The following is a 26,357-nucleotide window of genomic DNA, read 5'->3' on the forward strand; positions in this document are numbered from 1 at the left end:
TAAATACACCCATCCGGACAATTCACGCTGAGTATCATTTTATCGTACATCCTACGTCATTGCTAAGGCACACTACCTACCTCTAGAAGCATCATTGCAAGAAATATCTCATACTGCGAGGGTTTTGTTGGGGAGTAGGTTGTAAAAGAGTTCCATTTCATCTATGTTTATCACGTGGGGAATACTTCTTAAGATACTTAGGAACTGAGTCCTTACTTCCACGATTTCGGGTTTACACCGCAGGCATCACCAGCAATTATGATGGGAAATAACGCTTTGGTGCTTTGAATCAGTATAACCAATCTTCTGAACTCTTGAAGTTCTTGATTTGCAATCTATCCCTGAAATACTCTGCTTTAGGCTTAGGCATAGCCCCTTTCTCAGAAGTTCCCGCAGATTAAAGTGGGCAAAACCACCCAAGCAAAGCTCCTTCTAACTCTTCATGGTCTGCATTCCTTGGGCGCTTTTGTTTTTTTTTTTTATCATGAAGAACGAATAGGAAGATAAATGAATTATGCCATTCTCATATTAATATGAGAGTAATTACTCTATTGCAGTAAAACTTTGATTTTATGCAGCTGGAGGGACCGAAATATGGGCACTGTGTAAAATCAAGAATTGGTCTTGAGGAGGAGTATAGTTTTCAGGATAACACTTTCGCATTATTTTTAGAATGCTTAGTCATACACTTTTGTATAGTCCTGATTTAAGCCAGAACCAGAAAAATTCTCATTTGTGAGGTTTCACGGTAAAGGAGCATGAAATACTTTTCAATTGTGTCATATATATGTTTCCCGGATTCAATTACTCATTTGGAGGCAAGAAAATGAAGCCTAATAATCTTCTTTTCTCACAAGCAACACCACAGATGACTTGTTACCTTAAGAGAAAAAACATTGCATTTCTGGCACTAAGATTATTTCTGTTACCCAGGAGAAATTTCGGAATGGTGATACTTGTCGGAATGGTGATAAGGTTGTGGAGAAGCTAATTTTTGAAAATAATCTCATTAAAAGCAATTTTCAAGTAACCCATTTAACCACCTGCAGACAAACAAAGATTGGAGATTGAAGAAATGAGGTATCTGAGGATAGTCATCCAAACAAACCCTATGAACAGGGAGCAAAATTTTGCTAATACATCATGAAGGCTTTACACCCTGTGGGCCTGGGTTCAAGTCCTGGCAGTAGCAGAAACTTATCAGAGATGGCCCTATCCTTACTTGAGAGTAATATGGCCAGGGCACTTCCAGCGCACCACTCTGTCCAGCAGATGGGACATTCAGTCCTGGTCCCTTTATTACAACCTGTCTAATGCCAACATAGGGTTCCCCCCAGCCCTTACTTCATGGCGCTAATGACCCCAGCTGACGGCTGCCTCCTTCCAAATAGCATACCATAGATAATACGGAGCACACTGGACCCGGGATATTCGGAAATTAAGATTTTTCCAGTGTTTAGATCACTTATTTTAAGTGAGCTGTTTAAATAACCTCGCAACTACCATCATGCGGCCAGTGATGAATAAAAAAATGATTAACAGTTCGGAACAGTTTTCCCTCTTTACGCATTAAAAAAGCATTTTCCCATGAAATTTTAGCATTAGTAGATAGAATCTACCGGGTATAGCTTCTCTGTCGGCATTCTTCCACGAATTCAGCACCGAGACCTTCGACTCACAAGCAGTGTGACTCATCTTCACGTAATATTTTGCTTCCCCATATCTGATAACAACAGTGGACACTTTTTGTATTTTGATTTAATGGTGCTAAGCCATTCCTGAGTTTAAAGGGACTGCCTTATCACTCATGTCTTGAATTTGACTTCAATGATTACATGGCGATTGACGACGCGAGTTATTCTCTGAGGGCATTAACTCCTGTTCCGTTCAAAATAAACGCTTGTCACCTAGCAGAGTTCAGCTATTAGCTATTAAAGTTCCAACCATGTTTCATTTAATCCCACTGACAATGAGATTCAAATTGAGTCAGCTCTGATAAGCACGCCGCGCAATCAACTTTCCCTTGCCTCCATTTGTCCTGCAGATGTGGGGATAGCCCGGGGAATGAGACAACGCATGCTGCTTTTACCATCGTGTTGAATCACCATCGACTTACGTCCATACTAGAAGTACAATTATCTCTTTTGAATCACCTTGGAAGCCAAAATTTTGGCAAGGGAGGATTTTTAACGGCTCATTTCGCCATTATATTTCGCTGGGATGACGGAAAACATAGCGTTGGCTAAATTTTAGAAAACCTTCTGTTGAGGATAGATATTCCGTAGTTCATAATTCCGGATTAACGACCATCTACTTTAATGAGGAACTTGCATGGGTCGTAGATTGCTCTAAAAACTATTTTGAATAAGTCAAATGGATACATTAGCTCGCAAAAATACCTTCAGTTTCCCCATTCAACATCAAAAGAAATTAAAAAATTGCATTTTAAATCAAGAAAAATTTCTGACCCGACCACTGCGCGAAGACACCCGAGCGTTGCCGAGGCCAGGCGTGACGTCATAGGTGCCTAAACAACCGTAGGGAGTTGGGAAATACGCTGGGCGCATGGTGTAAAATTTGTTTTGAGGGAGTATTTAGCCGCTCATCGTCACTTTATTTTGTTCTGTTATTCTTGGGCAAGTTTTCCTATTGCTATTGTGCCTAGATTATTACTTGGGATATTAATAATCCGGCATCGGGATTATGAAATACAAGCGTTTCACTTCGCATGTTTTAGTTATCAGAAAAATGGATGATAACGTTGCCACTCGTTCGAACAGTACACCTGAAATTCATCTACATCTACATAATACCCCGCAAGCCGCCTAAAAGGCGTGTGGCATGGGGTGTTAGGACACCAGGCTTTCTGAACCAGTTTAGAAAACGTAATCAAATAATGAATTGCAAAGTTTATGATAAGAATTTAATGTCATAAATGTATGGTAAAGAGCGAATAGCAACTATTAAATGCGCGTAAGATAGATATTTGTTTCCAGCAACCACTGAATTTTAGCAGCAGGTGGCCTAGCTGCCATTTATGTCGCCCTCTATCGCTCAGTGATGAGAGAAGAAAAGAAAAACAAGGGTCTTAGCCCATTTCCAAAATAACCTTCGTAAGTTAATATTTCTAGTTACTCCGTATTTTCTGCTGAATATGCTATCTTTTCAACTAGTTATTTTCATTGAGATTGAGTTACGATAATAAATTACGTAGGATATGATTATCTTCTGGCGATTATTAGAAGTAAATTCTGTTTGAGTTCTCCGTCCGGCTACTGTGCTCCATCATCTTTGCAGATGTTGCTATAAACGACTTCATTCTTCATCAGGACCATATTTTTCATACCGGGTGTGAGGTGCCATGTTCATATAGTATGTCTCTCTTCTTTAATGCTGACAGGAGCAAGGTTCCAGTGGGAAAACGACAGGAGAAACATCTTCCATTATCAGAGAAATAAAGAGAGAAACATTATTATCCATATTGATTGTTTTCCTACAAGAGACGCTATTTCATTTCTGAACGTGTGTGAAGTATTGGTTCACTTGCGTGAATTTCCAAAAATGATACTCAAAAACCTGTACCTTAACCTCATTTAGTTTTCATGTTTCTTCCTCTGCCGTATTGAAAGTTATGCAAAGGATCATTGACGTAGAGAAAAGGTTTTCTTAGTGCAGGGTCTTCTTTCCCCGCTGATTCTTCCAAGCCCGTTCCCTTGGCTCTCAGTCTTAGTTTAGCTCTAAAAAATAGTAGCACCATAATCGTAAGCCTCTCTCTGGTTAAAAACTTACCCCCGTTGCTGCTAAAGTTGAACCATGCCCTTCTCCACAGTCTGAGAACGTTCCCAGTGGGTGGAGTGTATAAGAGTGGGATGGGGATTGCCTGAGTGAAGAAGTGTGGTCAGCATAACGAATGGTGAAGGGGGCAGGAGAAAGAAGGGTGGGAAAAGGGCCTTCAGCTCTGCCTCGGGCTATGTTTGGGGGCCGTATTTTTCACGACGCTCTCAAGCTCCGTCCCCTTAGGGAGGGAGTGAATGGGAAATGCCATCAAGGAGGGGTTTGGGATGCGTAAGGTGGGTGTCAGCAAGATCAGCAAAAGGGGGCAGGAGGGAGTAAACAAAGGCTTTGGAAAGAAAGATCTCTCGGCATGGGAGAACGGGGAGGCGTGCGAGAAGAAAGTTCATGGTTAGAGTTGGAAGTGCGTCTTTATTACAAGTAGCCTGAAAAATAAGTTGGTGGTAAATGGAGCCCAATACTTAAGATTAAGTTGTTTATTCAGGAATGCTAATATATACACGAAAAGACATTACCCAAAAAAATCTGTTATTTTTTTTGCTTGTTGTCCTTCTCCATCCCGCTTTCACCATGGTTTTGAACTTGCATGAATGGGAATTAAATTGGGGGTCCAAATCGTTAGCCACATCAAAATATCTTAATGTTTGGAGGGCAGCGTGTACTTCTTTTTTATTTAGTGAAATTACTTCCTCACTTTCATCTTTGTCGTCACTGCTATTATGACTAGTCCCGGCCACTGCTTCTTCTGACGCAGGTACCGGCGTCACATCGTCGCAAGCCTGGAGATAAATCTAGGGCAATCGTCTAGGGCAATATAATCTCTTGATGTTGCTGCAGCTTCTTGAAGGTAGAACGTAACGAATCAGCCATAGCTGAATCAGTTAGTAGTATCAGGTGGTTTGTGCGAGTGCATCATGTCCGAGAAACGTTAATCTTTGGACCTTAAAACCAAATTAAAATTGTAAACGAGTGTGAAAGTGGCTGGCTGTTATCGGAAGGCGGTTTGGTGTCTCATCATTTAGGTTGTTCACAATATTAAAGAAAGAAAAAATTTGTGCAGCAGTAAACAAACTAGGAACACCTAGACGTAAAAATATTTGCGGGAAGGAGAACATCCGCAAATGGAATCTGCGCTATTCAAGTGGTTTTGTGAGCAAAGGTCTACAGGACTGTCCATAAACGGTGCAATGTTAAAACCGAAAGTTGACTACATTTCCAATGGGGAGAAACATCTTCAACCACCATATTTAATTTGCTGTACCATTTTACCATAGCCATACTTCAATGAACCTTTCGGCCAATTTTCCCAACTGACTGATCTACTGGTTAAACATTCAAAAACTCGACAAAACTGATATTTTCAGCATGAAGTATTCGGAAAATTATCCAATAACTTCCTCTGCATACCAAACATATTGGTTCCGACTAGTTACCCTGTTTTCACAGTTTTCTTCGGCGATCAAAAAATATTAGAATGGGAATAAAATCACTGAAATTAGGGGAAATAATTTTTTATATAATTGAAAATCCCCCGTTTCTTTCTTCATATATGTTGATAATCAACTACATTGTGCCTGATAATGGCTCTTTACATATTTAACTTTGTTAAATACCACAGAAACAAAAGAAAAACAGTAAATCCAAACGATTATGAGATTTCGGTGGGTTTATTCAACACATTCGGATACAATGAGTGCTCATTTTTGCAAGTAATTCCAAGGGATTATGAGCCCTCGTTAAACCTGGCTTCTACTGTACTTGAAAAAATAATGTTTTTTTTAATTCATAGATGCTAGTTAGCATCAAGCTCTATAATTAATTTATATGAGTAATATTTTACTCAGTGAAGGACAATATTTGGTTTTTGAAGGTTGAGATCTCTGCCGAGGTCTGTAAACTCATCATGAGTGAAACATATTGGCTTTGATCATGTTTCCTCGTAATCACTGCTACTCTAACTACAGTCGGATCCGGCGTTTAGGTCTTCGCATTTAACGTTTTTCCGCATTTAGCATTTATTTTTTTGGGTCCCGATTCATTCCCTATTAGGACAATGTAAAAATTATCCGTATTTAGTGTTTCCGCATTTTGCGTTTTTCCGCATTTATGGTCGTCAAAATTTGTCCCGCTCAATATTTTTTTGCCCCATTTAACGTTTTTTCATGAGGGTTCATCCAAATCATCGAATTAATATGCTCATCAACAAGAACAGTCTCATGAAAGTTTACCAAAAGTCGATAGAATCAACCGGGGAAAGCTTCTTCAGCTGCTTTCTTCCGCGAGCGCAGCGCTGCGACCTTCAACTCGCAAGTTGGGTGATTTGTCTTCTCGTAACGTTTCGCTCCCCTTCTGATCCAAACACCAGGCTTTTTTTGTATCAGATCTGATCTAATGGAGCAAAGTCATCCCTTAATAACCTCGAACTACCTTATCCTTCACTTCTTGAACTTGACTTCGATGATACGTGACGACTGATGACACGAGTTATCCTCCGAGGGCCGCTACAATAATGGTTTTCTCGTTATGTTTTCAATTGATGGCTTATGCCCCTTTCAACTCTACTCCCTACGGGCAGTCGATTATTAGCCCAATATTTTTTCAGTTGGCTACTTTCTCTGTACAAAAGAGGAGGCCCAATATCAATTGCGCAGTTCACTAGAAGATTCCTTCTATAATCCATTCCAAGGTCAGTTTCCACGGAGGAACAGCGAAAGAACAGAGGAAGTGTTTCCCCTGTCATGACCGTGAGTGAGAGCATTCTTTCCCTATGGAACAACATTATTTTACATCGTAATTTAGATATCCCGGAGCCAATTTATCGACATGCGGCTGGTTGATATCGCTGTCGATTCAAAAATATTTATCTGGTGCTAATTAATGTCAAAAGAGAATGACAATCGGAGTTTTGACGAACTATCACGGTCCATGACTCAAAATAAATCGCTCATACTGGAAAAAAATCACCGCATACTCACGGTAGAATAGATGAGCGCGGAAAAATACGAAAATCCGGCAGGTATCCCTTGGTGGTTGACTTTGACATCATAACCCTGACGAAATTGCCAAACTCCAGAGGCTCTGATAATTTTTCGGATGAAATCCAGTTCTGTTGAAGATTAAACCTTTTCACTTAACAGAGTTTAGCTAATCATTATTCAAGGTCCAACCAAATTTTATTAAAAGCTGCCGAGAAACAAGGCGAGTCGGAGTCAAGGTGATCAGCGCGCCGCGTAAGCAACTTCTCCCGGCTCCATTCGACCTGCATAAGGCTGCGGATATATGACAACGAATCTGGTGTTATCATCGAGTTGAATCACCATCGACTTGTATGCATACTAAAATAAGATTCTACTTTTTTGGATGACCTCGAAATCCAAAATGTGCGCATAGGAGGCTTTTTAAAGGCTCATAAATCCCTTGTTTCGCCGAGGCAACAGAAAACGTTAAGTTGGCAAAATTCCAGAAAACCTCCCTTTTACTAGATATTCGGTAGTTGAGAATTCGGGATTAGCGATCTTCTGCTGTCCCTTTATTTCACTCATTCCTCATGATTTTTCGAGTACTTACTTATACCTTTTCTTATTATATTAGAAATGCTATAGTCACCTACATGTGACTTTTACAGAAAAAATTCTAAATTTCATCGAGACCACTGAAATATGCATAAAAAGGGAATCACTAATGTCCATAATAATAGTCTGTGTGGGAATGCTTTTAAGTTGATGTTTATTAGAATTTTCTTAAAATATTTCATTAAAACAATTGTCATCCTCTCATTACTTATTTTTACTAGGTACCCATTTTTTTAGCTGATTCCTGAAAAGTATTATCCAACCTTCATAGGGCAGAGAACATTTCATCAAAGAATGTTTTGCTGCATTCAGCACCTTTTAGTTACTTAAAATAATATTTTTATTCATAAAAAGCCATTCCAATCATTACAGACCCTAAAACCTGAAAAAAATGGCAGGTCCTCATTTAGTGTTTTTCCGCATTTAGTGTTTTAAATTTTGTCCCCCCTGAAAAACCTTAAATCAGGATTCTACTGTATTTGTATCGGAAGTTTTATTTGCATTCTCAGAGAGCTCTGGGAGCAGGCAAAACTGCAGAATTCAGACTTCATCAGTGAATGGAACTGGGCATCTTGCAATCTACTTGCTATGATTATTCTGATTTACTCATTTGATTTTCACCATGCAGAAATAGCTGTCATCAATGTGTTTCAAAGGTTTCTAACCATAGGTACACTGAATTTCCTTTTACTAGTTGCCCACTTTCATAAATGTTCCACAGGTTCCTTGCACGCTGTATGCGGTGCCCAATCTGGATCACTTAGTTGAACCCTGAAATATCCATGATATGCATATTGTTTTACTTAGCCAGTGGCAGTTTTTTTTTTTTTTTTTGCTTTAACCCTTTCGCGCCGGACCTTCGTTGAAGGAAATTCTTCCTCAATACGAGTCTCTTGAAAGTTTTCTTTACTCCTCTGTGTGAAGCCTTTCCGCGTCGACTAAAGGCATTGGGTCCCTCCCGAAACATTTTTGGACCCAACTCGGTGGGGCGCTGATCCTTTTCCTCGGCCTCTGTCCCAGACCCTAGAGGGATTAAAAGCCCCTTCCTAGCACGAGTCCGCGGTCAACTAGCTAAATTATTAACGCAGAATATATGCAAATACTTGTTGCTCGTATTGATATTTTAAAATTCAAAATGAATTTCGTGTTTTTTTCTGAGCGTGCAGATATTTTAAACGAAGTTCTAACGTTTATACAGACGGATTTAGTATATTTACTAGTTGTTCTATAACTCTGTTGATATTAACGTTAGAATTTCGTTTGAAATTTCCATGTGGTCAGCAAAAAAAGATGAATTCATTTCTAGCATTGGATTTCAAAAGTAAGCAACAAATATTTTTTTGGAAAACACACTGCAAATAACAGTTGTTGACCGCGTGGAGAGGATAGGAAAGGGTCGACCTGAGCGGCCGAAGAAGGGGCTGGGCTCGCACTAAGGCGGATCACAAGGGGCGACCTCGTCCATGGGTCTATTGTGTCCGCCACGGTCACTTTTTTCGACCTGTGCCGCACAGGCGCGGCATTCGTTGGTTAGGGTAAGAACAATCAGGACGCACTGGTGTGGCATTCGTAGTTGAGGAAAAAAAATCCTCGCCGCACAGGTGCGGAATTCGGCACGAAAGGGTTAAATGTGTGTTACCCACAAGCTAGCAGAACACACCAGGATGATTGACATAGGTCTGTCGAATTGAACTCATATTACTTTTCCACATTGAAACAGGAGTGCCATAGCAGTTATTAAAAATATTTTGGAAAGGGAGAAGTTATTGTCCTGTTATTTTATAAATGTTAAAAAGATTTGAAATTTACGTAAAGGAAAAAATCATGTACTTACGTTAACCATGAGGAATTTTGAAGCAAATAATCAAGTGCTCATATCACCAAGAGTGGAAGATAGGTGATTTCAGGAGATCCAATTCTGGCACGAGCACAAATGGAATCCAAGCAGATATTTCAAAAAAGTTAATGCTTTTCATTATTGCAGGAATGAGACTAAAGGCTTAAGCATATTATTTTGGAGGTGAGATAGAATTCTCTCAAATTTATCTGAACATGACTGCAAACAAGGCCCCATGCTATAAAAAAACAATCACATTGTGATGAGTGAAGCGGTTCCCCAACTGTGCGTTGGCAGCCTCAAAAAACACTCTCTTGTGTGCCATGCTTGCTCAGGGTCTCCAGCAACCGGGAAAACCAGGAATTGTGGGAGAATTTTTAGTCCCTGAAGTTATGCATGTATTATTCATGAAATTTTGCTCCTGCTGAGATTTTCTAAATCTTAATTTCAAATTCGTTTTGCAAAAAATGTTGCCAGTTCAATGTCCAATTTCTGGCCTAAAATATGTTTCTTGTAATTAAAGTGCCATATCTTCGTAGAATTTTCTTACAACCGCATCGAAACGTAGAATGTCTTCCAAGACTACAGAATCACAATGACTAGCACTCTTGACCCAAGTAAGATTCAAAAACACGACGAATAGAATGCCAGGTGGTGTCGACATGTACTTAGGAGGTTGAAGCAGCTTCTTAGCTTGCATTGAATAAATTTAAATTTTACATGCAATATTTGTTAATGGGGACACATTTATCAGGGTAATTTATAGCATATAATTTATTGAATGATTCACATCATTTAATTGATAATATATGGAAATGGTGTAATGAAAACAAACTGAATCTAAATTGCAGCAAAACACAGGCTCTCTTCTTCAACCAACTAAACACTCACAACTTACAAAATTTGTCTCTAAATTCCTCTGATATATCCTACACCTCACATACTAAATTTTTAGGACTACACATTCAGCATTCAGGCAGCTGGTCCCTCCATGTCAGCAACTTAATTACCAAACTGAATTCTGCCATTTACCAAGCAAAATTTCTCCGAGATTCTGTCTCCATAGGAGTTCTAAAATCCATTTATTACTCCAATTTTCACTCCAAAGTGTCATATGGTATAATATTTTGGGGATCATCTGTGAGCCTACTAAATAAAGTTTTTTTAGTACAGAAAAAGATGATAAGAAGCATGATGGGAGTCCACTTCACTGCTCCTTGCAGACCTCTATTTCTAAAATTAAACATCTTAACTGTACCATGTTTGTATATTTTCAGCACAGTTGTAGTTGTAAATAATAACCTTCATCTCCTCATGTTCAATAATAGCATCCATTCATATGGTACTAGAAATAAAAACGCTATCCATGTAAAACACCACAACTCAAGGATATCCAGCAATAGTGTATTTGCAATGGGGACAAAAATGTATAACTCGCTCCCTGAGAGCATCAAATCTACCAAATGTAGCAATAGCTTTAAAAATAAGGTGAAAAAATATTTATTAATGAAATCTTTTTATTCACTGAGAGAATTTCTGACAGACAAAGTTGCCTAAGTGAATTTTATTTTACTGTATCTTGACGTACCCTATACAATTACTAATTGTGAGCTATTGTATAACTTACTTTGTATATTGTCTACCAGGGAAAATAAATTATTATTATTATTATTATTATTATTACTCTTACTTAAGGATGAGTGGGTTCTTAAATTTTTTCGGTTCTCAGTACCGGTTCGGTTCTCCCCAATCGGTTCTTGGTACTCGGTTCCAAGAATGAACTCTTATTATCTGAATTAATGGCAAATTTAAATGAACAACCACACGAAGTGAATGAAAATAATTTCACTAAAGATGTAAAATTAGTAGGAAAGCTCTGTAAAAAAAATTAAGATCGTCTCCATAATTTTATTTGCCAAGTAAAAAAGTCAAAATAACACATTGTTAAAGAATGCTAGGGATGGACCAATATGTCACATTGCATCAGGCAGTCAGTGGTTCTTCCTCCAGGTTTTTATTTAAAAAATTCAATATTTTTACCCTATCTGGGTCTAATCTATTCTTTTTTTGGCAGAAATATTGCCTGCAGTACTGAAGATGTGTTCACTGAAAACAGTAGTGGTTGCTGTTGATTTTGAAGGGCCGTGCGAAGTATGCTTGGAGCACAGTTTACACACTGCATAGCATCAGGATTGATAGAGAATAGAGATAGTTCTTCCCTTTACTTCTGATGACATCTTCCGTTAATTTGTTGTAACTTGTGAGTCGGATCAAAATATATTCTGTATTCTCTGATGTAGCTTAAATTGTTACTTTCATTGACGACTTATTCGCATGTGTCACTGTCACAGTTCTTATAACCTCAACAATAAACTGCTCAACATGCCAGTATAGTGACACACTAGATAAAGGTTTATCAGCTTACGAATAAGCTCTCAAAATGCATCTTCCTCATATGTCAAAGAATTACTGTATATGTACATGATTCAATCATAACACCACTTTCAGACGAAACGATTTTCCGCTGGCAGCTATTCATGACATGGTACACGGCATTACAGAGTCGTCTCGTCTGAAAGTCGCCTTAATTTCACGCATATGGTGGCCAGTGAAAAGTCATATTAGGTATCTGAAAGTGGCCTCAATGTAGCATTGTCTGTATTTCACGTCATAGGCGGCGAATCACTGGGCCGGATTGAAATGGGTACCATGCCATCCAAGGCGAGATTTGACTCGTTTGATATAGAGACCTATGGTGAGTTGAAAGAATGCCGTGGACGGCAGCAGGCAAAAAGTCAGCTTGTTTGAAAGCAGCTGTGGCTATGGAAATGTTACAATGTTGGCGAGAGCGACAAACTGACAAACCATTAAATGTGGGTGTTAGCAAGCAACTCAAAAGAAAACAGCATGGATGCCACGCCATTGGAAAGAATTATATGCTTCTTTTGTTCTTTTTTTCCACTTTTTGGCTTTGAATATGCTGCAGACCATTTTGGCTTTGGGTGCCAAAGTCAAATCCTTGCCGCCATAACGAGCCGGCTCCAAAGTACAGACTTTATGCGATTTGTTCTCGATACCGGTTCCAAGAACCAGTAGTACCGAGAACCGGGTACCAGAACCAACCCATCCCTACTCTCCCTAAATCAATTCGGTTATAACTAAAATGAGTCGGCCAATGTGAGAATATGGTGCAGAAGACTTTGATGACTTGCAATAAGCTAACCAAGTTTAGCAGTCATGACTGCGAAGATAGATTATTCTTTTCTTGTGTGATGATTATTAATAGCAATAATCTTTTAGCTGCATATCTGCTCCAAAATTATCATTAGAGAAAATTTAAGTGAAAGTTTTTTTTCAATGCTGCGTACGTTATGTCATCTTTTTAAATTATTGTAGTCTAACTAATGCTATGCCTTGAATAGTGGTTTGTCATTTTAAAAGTTTGCAGTGTTTAAAATGAATAGGTATTTATGAAAGATTTGATATCAAGAGTTTAACACCTAGTTTTTCAATTTTCATGTAGCCAAACCTGGGGAGAATATTATGTCGGACACTCAGGTACTCTGTGATTCTGTGAAGACTGAAGAAACAATTAATGCTGCCAGCAATCATGAATTCAACAGTGGTGAGTCTGATTCAGGTTCAAGCCATTTACTACCCATTTCTTGTATTTCATTACATTCATTTCACTTGTTATTCGTATAGATATACCAACCTGACTAAAAGGAACAATTTATTCAGTTTATTTGTTTAGTTTAGAATGGTGAATATAATTAACTGGAATTTTTACCATTAAGTATTAATACCACTCATCATCATCACTGGTCAACAATCCTAAGATTGGTTTGACTCAGCTCCACTCAGTGCTCCTCTCAGCTAATCCTTTCAAACCTACGTATTTCTTCTCTTTCACATCCTTCTTTATCTGTTCCATGTATTTTGTTCAAGGTCTTCCTTTTCCATTCTTGCCATTCACTTGTCGATTGCCTTCATTAGTCCATCATGTCTCAAGATGTGGTGTGTAATGTTGTTCTGTATTCTTATTAAGGTTTTCACGAGTCTTCTTTTCTCTCTCACTCTTCTTAGCACTTCCTCATTACTAACTTGGTCGATCCATTTAATCATCATCATTCTCATGAATAGAATCACATTTGTAAGGCTCAGGCTTCTCCAAATGTAGGTTCTTATGCATTGTTTCCTTACTTCCATATTTAAGTTTCCCGCTGTGAGCGGATCTCTCTTTTGGTGGAGTGCTCTCTTCGCCTGGGCTATTCTGCTGATAATTTCTTTCTTGCTTCTCCCGTTGCTAGTTATCATACTTCCCATATAACAGAATTAATTCATCCACCTCTATCAGTTTTTGCTTCCATATTTTAATGTTAGCCTTTACTTCTTCTCTTCTGCTGCATACTTATGTCTTGGTTTTCTTTGTGTTTATTTTCAGCTGGTATTTATTTATTACCCTACTCATATTAACCAGAACATTTTTCAAATCCATCTCTATCTCTCTGCTATGAGGGCTATGTCATCAGCAAATCTTAGCGTACTAATTTTGTCTCTATGGATATTTACTCCCGAGGTCTTTTCTTTGATTTTATTAATGGCTTCTTGATGTAAACGTTGAAAATTACAAGTCACAAATCACAGCCTTGTCTTACTCCTTTCCTAATCCTTGCTTCTTCCCTGCTAGACCCTGATTTTATCACCGCTACTTGGTTTTTTGTATAAACCGTGGATGATTCTTCAGATATTGTGAAGTACTCCAATTTCTTTTAGGATTCCAAGCATTGTGTTCCAGTCTACTCTGTCAATTGCCTTCTCAAAGTTCACAAACACAATGAACGTTGGCTTGTTCTTTTCCATTCTCTTCTCTATGAGCAGTCTAAGGGCCAATATTCCTTCTCTTGTACCTTTTCTTTTTCTGAATAGGAATTGGTCCTCATACAAATACAGCAGAGTCCAGATTATCCGGCTGCGGTTCATCCGTGTTGTGGATTATCCGTGCACGAGTTCACACTATTTTGACGATTTCCACAATCTTTAGAAAAAAATATAATCAGACGCAAAAGCACCAGGATATTTGCATTTTAATATAAGGCTATCCCTGGCTTATTATTTCCCTTAGAATCCCCTTCATAAAATGGAATTACTATATTTACGATCAGCAGCAGGAAAAAGCTCTTGATTAATTTTAGAAGATTTTTCAATGGTAAATAAAGAGAAACGTTATCTGCAATCTTTAATTGCATACTTTATATAGCAAATGTGGAAGTGTTGCTGTGGCCTCGCATGTGGTTGAAATCAGCTGAAGGGAACCTGAGATTTCGTCGCCCTCGTGCAGCGACTAGTCAAGGTCAAACTGGAGGGGAAGGGAATAGGAGAAGTGATGGCAGCATGGGAAGTTCAGGGTCCTGATAGCATTCAACGCAGTAGTCATATCCAAGGAGATTAGATAAGTTATATGAGTGAATATAACATGATTTACTCTTTATTTATCATTGGAAATCCACAGTGACGATATTAACTCATTCGTTCGAAATTATCTGGGACCTGATCCGTGGAACCTCTGATTCGAAGCATGATACTTTACCCACTACACCACCGGAACGATTGGGTTCTAAGGCAGTCTCAATGCCCAATATGTCGGCTGTGTCCACGATGTCCCGACGAGAGTAGATTCCATTGTAGGTGAGTCGAGGGCGAAGCATACTTCGGAGAATATGGCGAAGAATTCGTAGCTTTTGCGCCTTGTCATAATGTGACGGGTATGATTATTTCCCCGGTATAAGGGATATATTGCTTTTAAAACTCCCGGTTATATGAGAGCATTACGAGGGCAAAATTTTGGAAGACAAGTAGTTCCTGAACTGGCCACTCTCTGACGCCTACGAGCTTTGCATTAATTTTTTCCGCCACTGTACAAGATTGTTTTGTACATTTTCACAGATATTTTTCATCCACTCTAGCAATCCTTGCTTTACTACATCTGGTTACTAATTCTTGCAAAAATCTGCCCTTCCTCTTATCGCAGCCTTATATTTTCTTCTTCTTCAATGAGATCTGATACTTCTTGTGTGATCCATAGTTTTTTCATAACTTTTCTTTTACCAAGAGCTCTGCAGACCATTTCCAATGGTTTTCCAACTCTCTTCCACTGATTTATTGGTCGTATCCTCCCCTATTCTTTTTTCTACATCATCTTTAAAAGCCAGTTGATGCTGACATTCAATTTTTCTATCTGCGTTATGTTTTTCATGGCTTTCTTCAATTTTTGAAATTTTAGGTGGCATTTCATCATAACTAACAAGGGGAGACCACGTACCTTGCTCCGCCTTTTTCAATGCCGTATTTTTAATGAATTCGGAATGGCGAACACATATCTGAACTGATAATGGCTCCATTGAATGGGCTTTAGTTTGGCTGTAATTAATTATTTTCCAAGTGGTATATTTAACAAGCTTTACATAATCCCAAAATAGCACCATTCCTCCAACAGGGTTAGTTGGTTTAGTGGTAAGCTCGACCGGCTCTCACATGGGGGGCCCGGGTTCGATACTTTGTCATGGCAGTATATTTTGTAGTTTTCATTTTGATCATATAGCGACAAGTTTTTTACTAATTTTAATAATTTTTATATCATAACTGTATCCTTAAGCATTGAATATATTAAAAACAGTGTAACGAATGACAGGTGGCTTAGATTACCCAAAATACCACCGGCCCCAGATTGGAATACTAACAGTCCAAGTACCCCTAAAACTTATGAAACTGAAGCCGATGTACTGGTTATAAATTCTATTGAGAGGTTCATTGGGGTTATAAACTCTAGGTTCAAATGTTTGTGGAAACATTGAGTGCTGGAGTGTACACCAATAAAATCAGGATTGATTATCAATTCTTGTGTTGCACTTCATAATATGTTTGTAGGGACTGTTTTTCCCTTCCCAGAGGAGGCTGATTATTATGGAGGTCCCATCTCATGCAGAGTCCCTAATTAATGAAATAGGCATAGTAAACAAGGCCAGAACTATTAGAAAAGCAATTATTAACAGGTTACCTAGTGCAATGGTTAATTACAAATTGATACACTACCATTGCTGTTGGTGGTCAAACTACGGTTTTCCACCTCAAAATTAATCATGTGTTCCCTTGTAGAAAGAATACCCTGTATTTGCCACCAACCTCATCAACATGACTCATTAGGATGGTCTAAAATAAAGTGAGAAAAGAAATATTACCAATAGGTCATGTTTCATCCATTATTTGTTTCATGCATTTTTCTGTTACTTGCAGAAGACATCTAATTTCTTCCACCCGGTAGAAATTTCCCTTAAGAATTATCACTGTTTGGATCTCTATCCTTCTTGATTGAGAGGTACTTCAGGGTAAAAGTAGAACAGACATCACTATAGCTCAGTTATTTCAATTGCTACCATGGCAGTATTTCCTTTTTCTTAGAAACGGTAGTAAAAAAGTGATATTTTTAGGTGTGCTGATGACTTGAGATGCTGCAAATTTGCTACCTTTATGATATTATTGCATGACTGATTTTTAAGCATCCAAAATTATGAGGTAGTAACTCCTTCACTTGACTTTATATATAATTTAAACATTCCCAGGGTACCTCTTAAATTGAAACTACTTCAAAGTGAAGAAGACTTGGATTTATTCAATAAAAATATGAACTTAATGTCACTGCTATTCTAAAAAAGTTGGTGTACTTATATACGTTAGCGACGTTGTGGTGCATTTCGGCAGCAGCATAGCTCTAAAATGTTAATGCAAGGATACAAATTGTGAACATTGAAGTCAGGGTTGCAACGTAATGATAGGCAGTCGGTTGTAAATAGATACTTGTTTTTATTTATTTTGAGGGGTTTAGTTCTTCACCTTATTTTCTGTCTTCTTAGTGCCCTGTTACCCGCTCTTATCCCGTAAAGTTATCCTTTCTTACCTACAGTCCTCCAATAATTAGGAAAACTATCCTTAGGACATCACTGGCCATTAATAATAATTTTCAAAACATTTTACCACACTCATGAGGACTGTTTACATTACTATTTTGATTGCCTATAACTAATTATCTAGCCAATTCGGCAAGAAACTATATGAGGAAACTGACTACTTCAATTCAAATAGGTACTTGCATTATCATTAAAACGCGTCCATCGAAGAGGCGCTGGGTATAAGCAAATGCCAAATTCCTCTCATTTACTAGTTTTTATCTCAATTATTCACTGTAATCTTTGGTATCTAAACGCATACACATTTCCGACAAACTCACCTTCAACATTAATATGTATACACGTTGTGCTCTCACTTAAATTCAAAAGTGTACAACATACTTTTCATTAATCAACGTAGTAATTTATAATAGCATTGCAGAATCTCGCTCTATATTTGCTTTTTGAAGACAATTGCATGCCGATTTTCTCTGATTGGCTCCCTGTGATGTATTGTAGGAAAACTTCGGGTATCTTTGACTTCCCCCACTACTCGGAGAGGAAGGCACGAAAAGGTTTAACTGAAGCGTACTGAATAGCAAATTACGCATCTTTGAATGTTTACAAGGCAAAACCATGTAAACGAAATCTTTCGTCTTTGCGACCGCATAAAGGGTTACTGAATAGCCCTGCTGAGGTTTGGAGATTTTCCTTGCTGTTCTAAATGAAAGCTCATTTGCATATTCCACTTAGGAACGTGTCCTTCTAATTTCTGTCCATGCATGCCAACGGAATGGGGGAGGAGAGGGGCCGGTTAGTTGCAATAGGAGCAGGGAGGGGGAAGTGTTAAGGGCTTGCTTAGTGGAAGATTGGAGGCAGAGAAGTCTTCATATAAAAGGTTTGAAGGAGAGAATTGCCTGTTGATTTTTCCCTTTGGCAGTAATGGGGTTGTTCACAGACTGCAAATATTGCTTTATTGATAGAATTTGATAGGTAGTTAACTAGTGACAACAAATTTTGCTCATTCGCTCATAATTTTAAAGTAGAAAAACTTGAATGTTGCTACCCACTTTTCTTTGGGTGATGGCATTGTTAGTATTTTGGCTGTTATTATTCAGCGAGAACCACTCATTGAGGGAAACAGATGTTGAGTGACAAACGAGCAATGAACCATGGAAGGTCAACGGGTGAGGTCTAGAATTTGCAGAGGTGGCAGGCCACTCGGGCAGTAATGAGCCATCAACTTTTCTGCAAATGCCATTGATTTTTACCATAAATAGAGAGTAGGCAATGGATGGAAAGATGAGATTGCTTCAAACTCGGTCGCAAGTGACAATGAAAGAAAATGAGAGCGGATGTCCACTGTGGGAGATGGGAGTGGTTCAAAAAAAATGTCACAATGATCTCTGTGGAATTTCGGGCCCTCGGACTGCAGACTAGATCTGTCCCTTTTCATGCAGTGGTCACACTTCTCCTGATCCTTGGAGTCCTCAGCATGTACCTTGTCATGACATCCCTTGCTTAAATTGGTGTATTAGGGGAAGGTTTATTCTTTGTCCACAGAATGTGGTGGAAGATGATGAAAGTAAAGTCCTGGACACAAAAATGAACCACCTTCGCGTGGCAAAAAGAAGAACTTACCTCAAAAAGCCTGCCTCACATTATGTGACAACTCAGCACCAACTCTTATTCCATATACCTCTGCATTCCACTAGGGGAATAACGGCCCTTTTTTGAGTCCATGTGGGGAGAAGGATGAATTACAAGCATGAGAAAAATACACCTGCTGGTTCTCATTTATAGTTTTCTATCCTATTACTGGTTTTGGTTGTTTCTGAAGTCTCCGCATTCAGAAGCTGTGAAAAATGTTCTTTGCATGATGTTGAACTTCTTAGATCATGATTATTCCTTGGCCTTGGATAACTTTGGCCACTTAGCACTCAAAGGGAGCTGCAGGTAATTTTTACTTGGAAGGGCCTACATTTGAGGATAAAATTTAATTTTGCTGATCCTTGATTTTCCATCTTTAATTTATGGTGTTGAGTTTTTATTTTTTGCACCTTATGTTAACGTTTTTATTACTGATACTCTTATGATATATGCCAGTTGTTAACTAATGCATTACTACAGTCATAGGCCACGAGGACACATTTTCTCTGGTGCTGAGGATTATTGCTCAATAAGGAGTCTGGGATTATTGGTTGGGAGGGATTATTTGGTTGAAAATCAGTTCGGTTTAAAAGGTGATGCTAGAGTGTTAATGAGGGGGAGTGGGAGGAAGAAGGTATGGTTTATGAATGGAATGAAAGGGAGTAGACTTTATTGTGAATTGAAGACTGTAGTCCAATTTGGGAGGAGTGACTAGCTGGTGTAGTTAAAAAATGCTTCGCTAAAACCTACCTTCATTGGGAGAATACTTCAAATAATAATGAAACACATAAGCAAGTTTTGCACACTTCGCTGGGCTAAGGGACTTTAAATTCTCTGTTCAGTGAGCTCTATCCTAGTGAATACGTTTTCTGGGTGAATGAGTGACAATGAATGACATGGTTTGGAGATGTAGCATTGTAAAATTGAGGCTGCTGGCAGGGCTTTCCAAATTAGTGCTCTCAGTTCAACCCCAAGTGGGAATCATTTTTTTCTGGGAATCTCCTTTTTTCTGGCTTCGTTTTCCACTCTTCACCTGGTGAAGTATGTTCTGACATGTACTCGTTGCATTTTATTTTGTCTGTGAACTGAGGTATGGCTGATGCTATGCACTCACTGAATTAACGTCTCTTGAGTGTTTTTTTTCTATGTTTGGAATATGTGGACTACAGTGAGTCCTCGTTTAACGTCACCTACCGTTCCTGAAAAATGTGACGATAAACGAAATGACGTTAATCGAAGCATAATATCCCATAAAAACAATGTAAAAATTGAATATCGGTTCCTAGACCTCACAATTCCTATGCGAAAAAATTTTAGCGTATCATATCTGGGGCATTTTTTACGATGGGAATGCCAAACTATGGCATAAATACGAGTTCCTGTCTTCATCGACGACAATAGCAGCAGTGACATAAATCCTTCTCCATTTTTGTATCTTCCCGCATTTGCTTTTCGGCTTCGCTATAGTGCGGTCCAGTGAATGCTACCAGACGCTACAGACCGGGGATCCGGTGCTCCGGTCCATAGGCCCTACCCTCGCTACGAGAATTTCTTTTCGGACCGGTCAGGAGCGAAATCAAAATGGCGCAAATGAGCGAGGGCGGGCAAACTGGGATTATGAAATCGAAGAGATGGTTTTAATTGCGAATTGAGGCGGGCGGGCGTCGCCTGGGCATCATCATCGCTGAAACATCGTCGCAGTGACAGGAACCAAAATTATTGTGAACATTGTTTTCTTGGACATTGTCGTGGAAATGTCTCTGATGCTAAAATTTGCCAAAACCGTAATCGCAATTAACAATATACACACCGTTTTACACTTTGAATAGACTGACCGTATTACCGCCCACGAAACAAACAACCTGTAACGCCTGCCACTTCGCCTTTTTTCTCGCGCGAAATTTAAAATACGTGACGTTATCGCGAAGCGAAGGGGCGATAAACGAATCACGGTCGTAAAATTTTCGTGACGTTATCGCGAAATGACGTTAAACGGGGTGACGTAGAACGAGGACTCACTGTACTTAGCCTTATTCTCTCACCTATGAAGGATTGAAGGATGTTTTAATTTGTTGATTTATGAAGTTTTGTTTGTGTATATATGGATTATATTTTCCGTTTAGATCATCCTAACCAATCCATTGGAGGCTTGGGTGTTCCAATGTCCACGCCTGCTGCAGGAATTCCAACAAGTGATGGTGTCCAGCCTTTACCAAGTAATGTCATCAACAAGCAACCTGGAACTATGGAGGCACAATACATGCAGCAACAAAGTCAGATATTTGTATTTTCTACAACACTAGCAAACAAGGCTGCTGAATCTGTTTTACAAGGGCAATTTCCATCAATCATTGCTTACCACTGTGCTCAACCTGGGACAAAAAAGTATCTTGAGGTTGGTAAATTATATTTTTCCGTAAACCAATATAACATTAATGTTGCCTTCTGTTAATGCAATTTTTATTATCATCTATCCTATGAGGTGGCCTAAACAGTTCCACTCCTATTACTATACAGCCGACTCCCGATTATCCAGCTGCGGTTTATCCAGGTTGCAGATTATCTGTGCATGAGTTCACCGTCCTTAAAAGTTTTCTGCTACATTTATAGAAAAATAAAATTGGACGCTGAAGCACCCAATTGATATTTGCATGTTTAAAAAGAAAATGCTTCACTGGGCTAATTATTTCCATTAAAATCCCCTTCTTAAGGTGGAATTATTTGATCTACTTGCTGATAAGGAATGTTTTAAGTTTGCTTGGACGTCTGCTCTAGCCTTGTAGATGAAGATCAGTAGTGGGGAAAAACTCTTGATAAATTTTAGAAGATTCTTCAATCATTCGCAAATTCAGAGAAAAGTTACCTACGATCTTTAATTGTATATTTTATAGCAAATGCGCAATTATTGCTGTGGTCTCTGGATATTACGTCACCCTCGGGCATCTTTACGCCATACCAGTCAAGGCCAAACTGGAGAGGAAGGGAATAGAAGTTAAAGCAGCAGGGGGTAGTGGAAGTAGAGATAGCATGAGTCTTAGCCAGGCACTCGCCTGCGTAGACAAATTGCCTTTTTCCTATAACTGCTACTGCGCGATTGTGTGATCTTGCACCCGTTGCCTTCACGAAAGCTCTGGGCTCCTCTTTTCCAAACATCACTGTGTAGGATCGGGCTTAGTGGTCACAGATTTGTGTCGTCCAGCAGTTGCATTTAGGGCAACTTGTGCGAGGCATGACTACTAGACTCATTCGTACGAACAACGTTATTACGAGGCAAATCGTTGGTCCCAACAAAGAGGCCTATCCAAGCTGTAGTAAATGAAACATTATTACAAAATTTTTGTTTTCACGAAATAATGAACCTCAGTCCTGGTCCCGGCGGTTTCAAAATGAACTTTATTACAAAGTTCCATGAATTAGCATTGTCATTTAGGTGGATATACACTACGCCATGTTTTAATAATCACACCACGTTTAAGTTCTCGTAGTGTACTGTGCCCAAGAGCGTCAATTATGTTTCTTTCTTCAGAGTACACGCAACATCATATAATAAGCTTGATTCCTGTGGAGTCATGGTGACCCACTCATAACCGCTCCTAAATTAGACGTACCTCTTCCTGCTCACATTCAGTTTACTAACTTGCAGAGATCAAATTTCGAATTGGGTGCCTTTCGATATGGTCGATGTTACGCGGTGTGGCATAGAGGAACTCGCACTTCGGGCACAATCTGAACAAGGTATCGTTGAATCCCGTGTGAATTTGGGAGCTGTTCAGCATTTCATCTGTTCTTCCTTACCGCGGAGAGCTATTTTTTTCGCCTCTGGGTGCATCGCACACCCAGCTAGATCAGTTTGTCACAATTGTGAGGTAGCTCACAATTTTGATGTAGGGTTGCATTGTGCAGGATAGCCATACTCCTCGATTCCTTGCATACAGTCCAGCTGGGGAGAGTTGTATGATGACAGCACAAAAGGAGGGGCGAAAACCCTGTTTAAAGTTTGCATTATATCCGTGTTTTCCGATTATTCGTGCCGCCTCTCCCCATCATTAGTGTATATAATATAGTGTAGAGTGGAACCTCGATAAAACGAGACCCCACGGTGCACCAATAAACACTCGCTATAGCGAATTGTCGCTTTACCGGAGGTTGAGCAAATAATAGCCAATATACCTACTGCAAACAGTTGTACAGGAACAGGAGTGGTGCGGCGACTAAGAAGTTTCTATCCGATAAACGTAAGCATAAATCGAGACAAAAAGCGATGTTTTTTTTGCATCACTAAATTTCCTTACTCAAACAACGACTAACTATTCAAACAATTTATAAGCGCCGTACTGAATAAAAATCATGCAAGGCATGGTTTTGTCTCATTATACCAATGCACAACCGACGAAGCCGTTTTTCTATGCACTTAATTAGTGCATCTACGTAATCATTCTATTATTTTGGTATTTTCCACTGAATATTCAAAAATTAACTGATAAAACCGTATCGTGGTTATTTAATACCTCAAATGTTTCCATTGGTGTATTTTATTGATGTATATTATTATTGGTGATTCTTCCACGACTTTGGGTTTGCACTGCCAGCATCACCAGCAATTATGACGAGAGATAACGCTTTGGTGCTTTGCATTAGTATAATCAACCTTCCTCACTCTTGAAATTCTTGATTCGCAATCTATCCTTAAATACAGTGGAACTTGGTTAGTACGTTCCTCCTTAGTACGTTTTCCTCCTTAGTACGGCGATTTCCCTCGGTCCCGGTACCATCCGAACAAAATACAGGTAAAAGAATTTGGTTAGTACGTTTGAAAAAATTGCGCTTTCCTGGTTAGTACGCTCAATTGCTTGCCGTGACGCAACCCGCAATTCGTTCTCTAGTGTCTTCTTAAGGGTCGCAAACGTCTGAATTCATGATTTAATTTATTATTATTAGCCATTAACATTCTTCCATTCATTCCACATCTCTTTCTTCTACCGTAATTTATCCAAATGCATTTCTGAATTCTTGTGACGTGATGAAAAATAAAATGCGCCCATTTTTCGGGAATGTCTGACTACGAAAAACTACAGCCAATAAGAAGCCCCAATTTTCCCCACCCCGAGCTCCTCACCTTCTGTTGCCTTTGGAGTGCCCGCTGCGCACAAATTTCGCGAGTGGGCAATTGTTGCTATTGCACGAGTTATCATGATGAAGAAATGAGTCTTAACGGTATTAGACAATTCCCACATTATCTAAAGCAGTACTGCTCCATAAACTCGACGTCGTGCGTATTTACTTGACTACTGTTGCGGGAGCAGACGGTCCTCTGGATCTCCACGCGAAGCTTAGCTTAAAAATACTTGATCTCGGAACGAAAGCAGACGACATTAGACAAGTTTTGAAAGTAAATTTCAACTGTCTAATATAAAATTTTCTTGTAATTACGTCGTAATCTAATAATCTTGCGTGTCATCAGTCGATATATCGATCGATTTTACAATCGAAATGGTATCATTCCAGAAGCGAATGTCTACGGCTGTTGCCGTAATTTGAAAGTCAATATATTTTTGCCCAATGATGTTTAAAAAACCAGTTGACTTACTCCGGGTTGTTGTTATATTCTCCGAGTACGCTGTGAGAAAGAAAAATGACTTGTCTTCGCTTGTCTGAGCTTCACTCGTCCTCGTTCTGTAAATATATATAGGATAAATCACGGGAGATAGACGCCGTAATCATGGAATCGTCTTCGGAAATCTATGAAAAATTGCGATTTTTATTCACATGGTATTGTTTTTCAATGTAGCGCTCATTTTCTTGATTTTAAATGTGAAAAGAGTTCAGGAAGGCGATCCTATGAGAACTACCGATAGTAATTGTAATTATGACGACTTTTTCACTGATTGCAATAACCCCGACTGCTATTATTTACTTTCCTCGTTAGTACGTTTTCCTGGTTAGTACGTTCATTTTTCGTGGTCCCTTCAGAAACGTACTAACCAAGTTCCACTGTACTTCGCTTTAGGCTTAGGCGTAGCCCCTTTCTCAGAAGTTCCCGCAGATTGGAGAGGGCAAAACCACCCGAACAAAGCTCCTTATAATTCTACATAGTCTGCATTCCTTGGGCGCTTTTGTTTTTTTTTTTAATCCTGAAAAGCGAATAGGAAGATAAATTAATTTCGATACTCTCATATTACTCCTTTATTTTTATTTTCTCGCTTAGACGTGTTTGTTGTTTTTTTGGCCATGGTGTCTGCCATCAAATGCTTTCTATTCACGCAACTCACGAACGTGCGGGTATGCTGCCGACTGCTTTCTGCCGCCCGAGGAACAAAAGAAGATCAAGAATTCGCGAATGCTAATGCCACAATATTATCACAAAATTAACTACTTATTTATCGAACGACAGTTTACCACATAACTTTGAGACTGAGCACTCCATTAACTTCATTTCTAACAGATTGCTAGCAATTACAGAGATGAAGGAGTCTTGATGTAATTTTATTCCGGCGGTGAAACCCTCGCTATGGCGAGAGCCAACACCAAAAGGGCCTCGTAAAAACGAATTTTTTAACATGCGTATAATAGGGTCCATTGACGGTGCATCGGCTAACTCTCGTAATAGCGGGGGTCTCGCTATAGCCCGTACTCGCTTTAACGAGGTTCCACTGTATATGAGTGCACTGTATTTTAGTGCTTGACCTGTGAATTGAATTCCTGCAAACTTCTCCAAAACACCTGTCAGACTTAAAATATTTGAAGAGATGAGTATTTCATATTTGTATGCTCAAATGGAGTAGATTACTTTCAGAATTTGGAGTACAATTTTGATGACCTGGCTGAAATAGGATTATTTTACAAGCATTCTGGTCTCATACAGTAGACTCTCGTTATTATTATTAAGTTCACGGGACCGATAAACCGGAGGTTCATAATAAATAAGTTCAAATGAACATTTCTTTTAGGAATCATCTAAAGAAAAAAAAAAACAATTTGTCAGAATTTCTTGTCTCTTCAATCTCCCGGACTTACAATCTTGAGAGTCTAGTGTATAGTGTACACGATTAAATTAAAATTCCTCGATATACAAAGAAGATGCGTTCCGAGACCTTGCTTGTAAGTTGATAAACCTATACTAGGTATCGGGGAGAGTGGCTATCCTGCAGAATGCAACACTGAATCACAATAGTATAATATACGTGATAAAAAGCCAAGATAAATGTAAACATTGCTGAAAACCATAAGCTGGTTTCAGGGATTGAAAAATGCTACAATCATTCACCTAAAGGTCCTACCTAGTAGTACCAGGCACCATATATAAGGGGTATGCCAAAATTCAGTGGCTGTCAGAAAAAGCATACCTCCCTGTGGAATACCATACTGTGGAAGCTCAGTGCTCATAATCCCTCGGATATTGCTCCCTAAATCGTGTGCTCATTACATCCAAAGTTGTTGAATAAGCCCACCTAATTCTTATAAAATAAAACCCCTCTTTTACACTTTTGAGGAGGATAAATGAAAAAAATGTAAATCGAGGATAGGCATAATTTAATGAAAATAATCCCTTTAAGTGTTCTGTTT

At 39.0% G+C, this 26,357-nt stretch overlaps 1 protein-coding gene across 3 annotated transcripts in view; it reads left to right on the forward strand.

Moving 5' to 3' along the window:
- The window catches only part of LOC124171001 (collagen alpha-2(I) chain), a 139,485-nt gene that overhangs the window by 80,122 nt on the left and 33,006 nt on the right, over positions 1-26,357 (forward strand). For all 3 annotated transcript variants that reach the window (XM_046550114.1, XM_046550115.1, XM_046550116.1), the window contains 2 exons: positions 12,725-12,826; positions 20,918-21,189. In XM_046550114.1, coding sequence (XP_046406070.1) covers positions 12,725-12,826; positions 20,918-21,189 — 374 coding nt within the window. The remainder of the gene's footprint in view (positions 1-12,724; positions 12,827-20,917; positions 21,190-26,357) is intronic.

The sequence above is a fragment of the Ischnura elegans genome, chromosome X (genome assembly GCF_921293095.1).
Source record: "Ischnura elegans chromosome X, ioIscEleg1.1, whole genome shotgun sequence".
Classification (NCBI taxonomy): Eukaryota; Metazoa; Arthropoda; class Insecta; order Odonata; family Coenagrionidae; genus Ischnura; species Ischnura elegans.